Below are 10,606 nucleotides of genomic sequence, written 5' to 3' on the forward strand. Positions count from 1 at the left end.
TGCAAAAATGCATTTCCTTATCCACAACTGAAGCAGAATATGTTGCGGCTACTGAAGCTGGAAAGGAGATGTTGTGGATGAAGAAATTTCTTCAAGAATTAGGGTTGAAGCAAGAGGAATACATAGTTTATTGCGATAGTCAAAGTGCTTTAGACTTGAGCAAGAACACTATGTATCATTCTCGGACCAAACATATTGATGTAAGATATCACTGGATTAGATTGGCCATTGAAAAACAGTTATTCCAGTTAAAGAAGATTCATACAGATAGAAATGCTGCTGATATGCTAACAAAGAATGTGACCAGAGAAAAGCTCAGACAATGTATCGAGCTTGTCGGAATGACTGTTTAGAATGTTTGGAAAATATGGCTGGAGGGGGAGATTTGTAGAAGAATCCAGCCACCAAAACAAGACAAAAGATCTTTCGGTGGAGAAGAAAAAAATCAAAAGGGAAAATTACGATTTTGCCCCTAAGCTTTAGGATATTTACGAGATTGTCCTTGGAGCTTCAACTATAAATAGGCCTCCCCATTTCACTTGTAAATCAACTCAGAAATTACTCAAAAACACAAGTTTCCTCTTGTAGAGTGAGTGTTTGTTGAGTGAAGAGTTCTGTATTCCCACAATTTGTGGAAGGTGGTAATAAAATATTTTCGGAGTTGGTCCCGTGGATGTAGCCCTAGTGTAAGGGTGAACCACGTAAAATTCTTGTGTTGTCTACTTTCTTTTCTTTCTTTGTCTATCATCATCTAGCTAGTTTTATTTATTTGTTGCCGCCTATATGGCTGGATCCGCCTAAATGGCTGGTTTTATTAACATGTTTCTGCTTTCTTTCCCAACAATAATGTCTTTGGCGGAATGTATGCAAAAGCAAAACTACGCCAACGCATTATTCCTCAGAAATAAAAAATTTCAATTTAAGAGAATATCATCGTAGTGATCGAGTCTAGGAAATGGGAATAATCGGTACTTGTAAATTAACATGGTACAATCAAAGCCTTGGAATTGGAACTTTTGTCTCTGCCGTGTGTGGTTTAAAAGCTAGGAACTTGCCTGTATCGTACATATGGGGAGTGATGAGTTAAGGTGCAACAACGCATCCCTGCAAATTAAATGCAAACTTTGTGGATGAATATGTATCTTAAGCGGACAAGTTAGGAATCATTGACCGACGAAGACCTGGGAGTAAAGAAACTAAGCAATGCAACACTTTCTAGAGTACGTAGAATTATGTCTAATGTTAAACTGAATTTTTTTAGTTTTTAAGTGGGAAAAAAGAAGAGGCATTTTAAAATACCTCTTCGACTTATTGTCCTGTTCGAGACTAGTGAATTTTAGAAGGAAAATACCTTAATTTTAAATTTTACTGTATGAAATAAAAAAATTAAGGCATTAAATTCATATTGACTTTTATCATTTTACTTCTTTTATTATAAAAATTATCAAATTAAAGAATATTTATTTGCAATGAAAACTCTTTCCTCTTTACATACGAACCCTTAAATAAATTATTGATTAATCGCGATGCCACCTTTGAACTGAAGCTTTAATGAATGATTTGATATAATATCATCAACAAACCATGAAACTAGGAAAGGAGCTGGCAATAGTTTTTGATCTCGTACTCGTAGGAGCTGGTAATATTTACTTAATTTTAAAAAGTTAAAATATTTTTTTTAAGTATATGTAATTTCATTTATTTTATCTTTTAATATTTATAATTTTAAATAGATATTTTTAGTTCTTATTTTATTTTTTAATCATTGTTAGCCTTAACAGTTTAAAATAAATATTTTTTATTTTTGTCTTTAATTTTTTTTGTAACGTATTAATCTAATTTTGTATCTTTTATATGATTTTTTTTTTTTTGGTACATCAGGAAGTTAAAGAAAGAAAACAACAAAATAAAGGAAAGAAATAAAAGAAACAAAAACAAACCACGAAACCCCAAACATGCAGGATTACGTGATGGACAGATTGTCTAGCACCAGAAGATCAAGTACATTATTGGGTGGTGTATCCCAGTTCTCATCCCAGTCAACCTTTGTTGTATTCCAACTAGCAAGTCTATCTGCAACCTTATTGGCATCTCTGTTTATGTGGACTATGATGATGAACCAGCTTTTCCTCAAGAGAATACGAATATCTTCAATGATTTCACAATGTTTATGACGGTATGGTCATCCTTCCCTAAGGGGAGCACTTTAGTAACTTCCAAGCAGTCTTATTCACAAATAATATACTTCCAACCCTTCTCCCAACATCTAGAGAGACCGATCTTGATAGCAAGCAACTCAGCTAAAATATGGTCTCCCTTTCCAACTATTTTAGAAAATCCATAAAGTCATCTTCCAGCACAGTCACGAACACCCCCACCAATACTCATCCTACCATTAGATACATTAAAAATGCCATCCACATTCAATTTCAAAAACTGATTCTTAGGAGGGGTCCAGGGAAGGTGATTAAAATCATGTTGCAGCATTTTATTCAAGTAAGGGAGCTCCGCAAGTGAATTATAAATGCCACGGATAACAGTAATGATATTCCATTTATCCTTTTCAGCAGCAAATATGTTGTTATTCCTCCACTTCCAAGCCCACCAGAGAATCGTGATAATTTTAGATGAATCTTTAGATTTCATAATATTAATTTTTTTATTCTCACGAAATTAAAGACATCTATTACAAGGATTAAAAACATTTATCTTAAATTATAGAAACTAAGATTGAAAAAAATAAATATAGAACCTAAAAAAATATTTTAAACTATAAAGATTAAAAAATAAAATAAATAAAACTAGGAATAAAAAAACATTTTAACCATTTTAAAATAGATTTAAACTGCATGTTGCCTATTCGATATTGGGCTATATATTAAGCTCATAAAGGGAATGGGCCACTTCTAGATTTTGAAGTGCAAGGGAGGACCAGAGTGGAGATTTATCAACTGTTACTTCTTTCTTTGGTGAAAGCTTGAACTGTTTCTTCGTCACCACTAAATTCATAAAAAAAGATATGATAGTTGTTACATGTAAGCAAAATACATAAAAATGTGTAATGGAATTCTTCACAGACAGCATGATTTTACAGTCGTAAAACAACGACCGCAGGCCAAAAAAATGACAATAAAATTAGAAGAGTGCTAGCAACAGTAAGTCAGTAACACTTTCCAATGTCGATGACATTCTCTCCCATATCAATTTAAAATTTAAAATTTATTAAAAACTACCGACCATAAGTAAACTTCATTAAATAGGTAAAACTCATGCAACCGTAAATTTCAACAAATAATAGAAAATATATTAGAATGTGTTTTGCTAACATTTTTCATAAAATTAATACCAAGCAGTCTATTATTTCTTCCCCTCAAGATTATTTTAGCGTGCTAGTTTCTACATTTTGTTTCACCTCGGAATCCGCTTCTATTTTCCGGTCGAAATAAAAAAAATTGAAAAATAGAATATTGTATACTTCCTCCCATTTTAATCAACCTTTGAGGTTTCGAAACAATAATATATATATATATATATATATATATATATATATAAAAGAAAAAATTTACTTATTTTAAGAATAAATTTAAATTTACTTTACTCGATAATTCATGTTTTACATCAAATTTTAATGATCTAACTATTGAATTAAAAGTTCTTGTACATAAATTAAGTCTATACAAAATTTTTAAAAAATTAAAAATTATTTGATAATTCATTTTATTAATTTAAATTAATGTATAAAATACTTTCATGATTATCTATCAATTTGAAATAATAAAATAAAATATTATATAATTTTCAAAAAAAATTTAAAACATTACAAGTTTAATTTATATATTAAAATTTTTTAATTCAACAATTAAATTGTTTAAATTTAATATAAAATATAAATTATTAAGTAAAATAAATATAAATAAATTTATTCTCAAGAGTAAGTTGATCTTTATCATTATCTATATATATATATATATATATATATATATATATATATATATACACACACGTGAAATGATTAAACAGAAATAAATTGAGATATCCTCAAGGCAAACATTGAATTCGTATGTTACACTAGTGTCAATACAAAATCCTGATTTCACATAGCAAAACGGAATATACAGTCTGTTTATTAAGGACAAGTGCATCTCGCAAGAAGCAGGAACGAGTCCAAAAATATAATTTTTTAAAAACAATTAGACACGATATTACCAAGAAAATGTACGAAATACAGATAAGCCATACAAATTGATCCAATAGCCTTATATGCCGTGTCATTTCTTTAGCACACTGCAATAAAAGCACAAGTCAGACTTTCAGAAAAGGTATCTCAAGAAGCAAATGAAAACACGGAAGTAAAAGCCATCTCAAACACATGCAATGATATTAAGATCTCAACAATGCTATCAGGAAAGAAACGAGAAGCAAACACCTCAGAAATTTGACGATTTCATGCTTCAAATTGATAATAATATATATTTTTAGGCAAGACACAATAAAGTTGATTCATACTGTAGTTTCTATTTTTATATTTAAAAGAAAGGATATAAGTGAAGAGATGGAAAATACAAAGACATTACCCCAAGGCTAAATAACATAACAAATCAAAAGATTTAGACTCCCTCTCATAACATGAATATGATCCCAACATATATAGTTAAGCTTTATTTATCAGTCGGTATCATTACTAACTTCTCGGAAGTCAGACATTCATTTAGCCGGAAGCTAGCAAATAACCATTTCAAATTAAAGTTATAGCTTTAATAGATGATTTCTTATGCAGTAAGCTAGCATGGAAGATGAATCAATAACACGAGAAGTATTCGGTAGAGTCGGTACACTATTTATTATTAATTAGATCACCATCAAATAAGTTTAGGGAAATATTTATCAACAAAAAGCATATACTCAATGCACTTGCATAAAACTTTGGGCTCCTCATCTCGAATGTATAAAATAAACCCTTGGATAAACATATACTCCTCTAATTTCAAAGGCATGCCTAATCGAACTTAATGCAGACCAAAACTTCCCCCCAATTAAAGCAATGAATTCTAGTAGTTAGGTAAACATTTCTTTTTATTATTATAGTAGAGATAAATGATATCTTGATATGGATCACAAAAGGGAAAAAAAAAAAAAAAAGAAAAGATAAGTGAGAATAGAATTTCAGAAACTAAACAAAGGAGCTGTACTAGCAAGGGAATATAATGAGATTAATTTATAAAGTAAATAAAGGCTGCATTGTCATGACTAAAGGTTAGAGAATAAAGATTCCTTTGTTTGATCACAGTTTAGAAAAAAATATTCACTAGAACAAGTCATTCTCACGGAGGGGAAAAAAGTTCCGAAGTTCTAATGGATTTTCATTCCCACACGGTAGGCCTGGAAAGATGCATACCCATGTGTTGTGTAGTGGGAATAAAACTTTTGTTCAGAATCAGAACTCCTAAAATACCCACGTATTTCCCACGTAAAATTTCTCTAATTCTCTTTATTTCTCCAGTTTCCGTTCCAGTTTCCCATGTTTTAATATTTTATGGCAAGCATGTGCATATATGCAAATGCTGTTTATGACTCATCTAGGCTAGCACCGCTTTGCCTACTGTTTATGGCAAGATCTTAATGTGTAACATTTTATCGATGTGATTTACAGAATAATTATCAATGTGGTTATTTTGTTTCATAACTCATACAGTAACTCTTTCTTCTGGAATGCAACAATAACTTATATTTTATACTTTTAGTCATATCATTGGTTGATGTAGAATTTCTAACAATTTATTACGATAAATTTTAAAAAAGATTTTACGAATTTTAATTGTTAACCACACAAGTGATATTTAGAATGCCCAACAATAGCATTCCCATCATTATATTCTCGGGAATGAATTTTCATACCCAGAGCCTGAAGGCCAGAAACAAAGTCCCCCTAACAGGAGCATGGGATGAATGCTTTCATCAAGAACCCACACACCAATTTCTAACCTATGATGCAGCTTAAGGTCATGAAAAGAAATTTGACGTTTTTAAGTCAATAGGTATGAACCTCAAATTTTGCACACAATCAAATTTCCAGTATTCATGTCAAAAGGATGCAAATAACGCAGTATTAGAATATGAACTGAGCTTGAAATTCACACAAGAAAAGAGGAGGGACTAGCACATTTTGAGCTGTAGAAAAGAGATAGGAGCCTTACTTGTACAAATAGGCAGCAATTCCCAAAATTATAATCAACAAAACAATATCAATACAAAAGTTTCGACTGGATCGAAGCTGGATGAAAACCAAATATCATATAAGTTATAATATAAAATCTATCACTGGGATAACTGGAAATTGATGAAAATCTAAGACTAAGAGTTGTAGTTAAAAAACCTGGTTCACTGTATCTCTAAGTCTAACATTGGTATTTTTAAGGTCAGAAGATGCCTTATCCACCTGTAAAGACCACAAAAAGCAGTGTCCTATTAACTTCAACTTCCTAATTCCATTTTCAAAAATTTCGATTTTCATGTTTTTGGACTTAAGGGTACAGGCAGAAATTAATGATTCTCACCTTAGTATCAATTTCATCCATCAGTGGAACTTGTCTATCCAATTCCTGTATTTGGTACATAAATAATGCACTTAAATGCGAAAACATACACACTCACAGTCTCACACAAAGGAGGCACAACAAACACAACAAGAATCTGACCTCATTCATATCGTGTGCCATGTTTTTCAAAGTATCCAATCCTTCTGCGATCATATCCAAACCTTGATCCTAATAATGGTTCATATAATTAGATTTGAGACCGTTTCAGGAACAACATTCTACACGCACAGAGATATAATATCATGCAAAAGACAATAGCAAAGACTCTCAGTCTCTCCAATTATAACTGCTAAAAGTTACTTGCCTGTTTCATTTTACGCATTTCATACTCCTGCCTGAATCGACTTGATTCTTCAGTTTGTTGGAAGTATTCATCATCATATCGGCCATCTGAAGTTGACATGATACACAAAAATGAGTAGAGAACCACCAATTAAAAATTCTCCCGTTCATGAACTACTATGATTGTAATGTATCACTATGAGACATGGATAACTCTATCACCTGAATCAAATTTAATTCCAGGACGTGAGGCTGAAGCTGCCCAGCCTCCAGTTCGTTTGGGTGGTGCAGGGGTCCCATCTGGGATATCTTGAATCCTATCCGGCAATGCAAGAACCAAATCATTACGAGCAGCAAATTCTTGTGATGAAAGGCCCTTTACCTGGGAATACATTGTACCATGCGTTAGACAATTGTATAAGCCATTAATTTTGAGCATTTGCGTGACAGAAAGTAACTACGTGTTAAAATAGGCCAATCACACTATCGAGAGAACATACATGCCAAATAAAATAAGTCTGAACTAAATACAAAATCAACAAGAAGTCCACCTCATTCCTAGATGGATAGATGCACTAGTAAAACTAGAAGCTGTATTTTCCCCCCCTTTAATTTATCTACTCATTGCCAAATTTTGTTGTGAACTTTTCAAGTAGATCAAACAAATAATCTTTTCAGATAACATCTACATGTCTATTGCCGCACAAATCATCAATTTGCTCTTCACTTCAGTTGAAAGTGCCAGCTACAACATTATTGACAATTCACAATTACAATACTTCACAAATTCAATCAATCAAAGATAAGTCAGACATCATATATATTAAATGCAATCCATCGCCCCAACACAAATCCAAAAAAAAAAAATGCAAATAACGAAGTTCAGAAAGTTAATAAAATCCCGCAAATATAAAAAAATAAAAAATAAAAGGACAGAAATAAAAGGAAACAAAACAAAAGCACTGTTTGAAACGAAACTACTAACTAACAGAGAAGCAACCTTTTTCATAGCCAATCTCTGCAACTTGGGAACCTCCTCCAACAACCTAGCCTTGGTTCGACGAATCTCGGCATTGATCGCTACCGTAGATGCCTTAGTTTTCTCCTTGGGAGCGGTTTCCGCTTTCTGCACAAAATAGACTCTACACACTATCACACAAGTTTGGGAAAATAATCCTCCAAAATGTTTCACGAATTAGGGCACAAATTCCCCAATTAGTAATGAGATTGAAACAAGTGTGACCTGAAGTAAGGCTTCGATATCGGCGTCGACGGAGGCGTAGAGTTTGGCGAATGCATCGTCGGCGGAGATATTGGAATCCCTCTGCTTTGCGACGTCGTATTTGTCGTACTTTTGGCAAATGGAATCAACTCTGGTGAGAATGTCGATGACACTCATTGTGTTGTTGTGGAGTCCACTGTTACAGCTTGATCCGTTTGTTAAACTGAACGCACACAGTCACAGACTGTTACACCCTCCAGCCTGTAACAACTGTCAACACTACCAACTCCTTTCTTTCTTGCTTCCTCTACACCGCCCATCATCGTCTTTTGTGAGTAATGCATAAATTTCTCACAAATTCCAAGTATCTGTGTTTATTCATTATTTCACTTTATTGCACTTTTTTTCTCTAATATAAGATAATGATATCATTTTGATCAATTAATTTCAATTAAATATATGATATAACTATCTAAAAAAGTTAATTAGAAATATAAGATATAGTAGAAACATGTGATAAATAAAATAAAATCAAAATGTATATATAAAATTTAGTAATTAAAATATATATACTTATTTATTTTCTTCCCAACAAACTATACATTTCTAAAATTCTTACCCAGCTCGAACTATCTCCAGTAGAATATATAGGGAAAAAATATATATATACATCTCCAAATTTAACAAGTTTGGAACATTAATTTATTTATGGAAGAAAAATAAAATGCTACACGTACCTTTATTTAAATTTTACAATATTTTATTTTCTGGGTGATAAAAGAGAAATTTGTCACGAGAGATCTAATGACACAACTGACATTAAAAAACAAGTCTTTAAAGAGATGTTTGTCCGTCAAGCAAGTGCATTGAACAAAATAGTAGAAAATGACTTGACTAGGAACAGGAGGCTTAACAATTTGCAGGAATAAATGTTATGGTCGAACCAAATTTGCACCACAATTCAAGTATGCACCTTCTGGTTAGCAATCAACTCTTTAACATAATTTTTCTAATATATATACTCTATTGTTGATTAACATTTATTAAAAAGGAGATTTAATAATATAAAAATGAAACCTAACAAAAATATGCCATTAGTATTCCTGACATCAAATCAGAAGACCCAAGTGATTTGAGGACGGAACAGGTAGCGTGACCATCCATTGCATTGCAATAGATTCCGTAACAAAAGGCACAAGAAGGAAGAAAAACATAGAATACAGGTGAATCACAAGTGAAGAAAAAGAGATTTATCTAACTCATAATAATGTATAACATAACACTACCAGGGTCCCATAACCCTTTCATCCTGCGCCAATTACTCTATATAAAGCACCGTTCCGAAACTCGAGTTAATGCTAAAATAACTTGGGGAGATTGGGTCAACGAAATCCGCTAGCCACTGATAGAGGTAAATAATGATCACAAGACTGACACAACTAGAATGCATTTGCTTTTCAATGCATCTTTTCTTGATTTTAAGATGCTTCGTTGAAATTACATTTTCAAATACATTCCAGCTAAATTCGTGTACCACTAAGCACGTTGCAAATGAAAAAAGTAAGTGGGGACCTAGTGTGAATTAATGCTGCTTATAAATATTGTCGATCCAGGCATTAGCCAATGCATATGCTCTCGTTCTTTGTGAATTAGGTCCACTGTCAACACATATCAATATGGCCCCTTCTTTATCTCTCTTTTCCTTCCATTGCACTATACATTATTCATCTACCACATGTTACCTTTTTGCCCCCACAGTTGATTTTTGTTTTCCTATCGCCGTTCAAGTCAAAATTTGCGTTTCATCTTTTTTCCCTTTTATCATCATTCTCATAATATAAATACTTTTGTAACAAAATATTATTTTCGTTCGCAACACAAGTGCTCATATATCATATTGAAACAACAAAGTTAAGTAATTGAGTTTCTTAATTATGTTTACAGATGGTTTGGTTTTTTGGTTGTACGTGCCGAGAATATTTGTTGGAGACAAAAATTTATTTCAATAATCTCTACATTTAAATAAAAATAGTCTCTAACTATCGGTTATAAATTAAAATAAATATTTGATGCAAACAATTAAGTATTGTGTAAACAATTTTATATTATTATTCAACTATACAATGTCACGTTTTTAAAGAAAATGTGTGGTTTAAGTAAGAAGTTTAATGATTATACATTGTTATTATAACAAATTTTACACTATTGATGAATTAAAAATTATTATTGATATAAGTTTTAAGATAATTAATATAAATTTTAATAAAGTATTATACATAGTAAAATTACACTATTAATGTATAGTCTATTTTTATTTAATAATTACTATGAATATTTTTTTATTTATGAATTTAGTGAGCATGTATTGGTAGTAATTTTTTTTAAATAAATTCAATTAGTTAAAAAATTACTTTTAATATAGTTATTATAAAAGTTATCAAAATACTATACATAAGAATTTGTGATTAAATAACTTAAATTGACAAAACATGCATTATTTTTTTTA

At 31.5% G+C, this 10,606-nt stretch overlaps 1 protein-coding gene across 1 annotated transcript; it reads right to left on the reverse strand.

Moving 5' to 3' along the window:
* Positions 1 to 4,012: 4,012 nt before the first annotated feature.
* LOC109797594 (syntaxin-71) lies at positions 4,013 to 8,568 on the reverse strand. Its single transcript, XM_020357683.3, has 9 exons — positions 8,122 to 8,568; positions 7,879 to 8,004; positions 7,101 to 7,260; positions 6,901 to 6,986; positions 6,696 to 6,764; positions 6,555 to 6,599; positions 6,374 to 6,436; positions 6,195 to 6,271; positions 4,013 to 4,284 (listed from the first exon to the last, which is right to left on the reverse strand). The coding sequence occupies exons 1-9, from the start codon at positions 8,275 to 8,277 to the stop codon at positions 4,269 to 4,271; spliced, it is 798 nt and encodes a 265-aa protein (XP_020213272.1). The 5' UTR covers positions 8,278 to 8,568; the 3' UTR covers positions 4,013 to 4,268.
* Between the last annotated feature and the right edge of the window lie 2,038 nt (positions 8,569 to 10,606).

Source organism: Cajanus cajan, chromosome 6 (genome assembly GCF_000230855.2).
Source record: "Cajanus cajan strain Asha chromosome 6, NIPB_CcT2T_4, whole genome shotgun sequence".
Lineage (NCBI taxonomy): Eukaryota > Viridiplantae > Streptophyta > Magnoliopsida > Fabales > Fabaceae > Cajanus > Cajanus cajan.

Coding starts and splice junctions, on each gene's coding strand:
- LOC109797594 (XM_020357683.3), bottom strand. CDS start 8,277: ATGAGTGTCATCGACATTCTCACCAGAGTTGATTCCATTTGCCAAAAG. Junction 8,005..8,121: donor ATATCGAAGCCTTACTTCAG/GTCACACTTGTT, acceptor TATTTTGTGCAG/AAAGCGGAAACCGCTCCCAA. Junction 6,437..6,554: donor TGGATGAAATTGATACTAAG/GTGAGAATCATT, acceptor TGGTCTTTACAG/GTGGATAAGGCATCTTCTGA.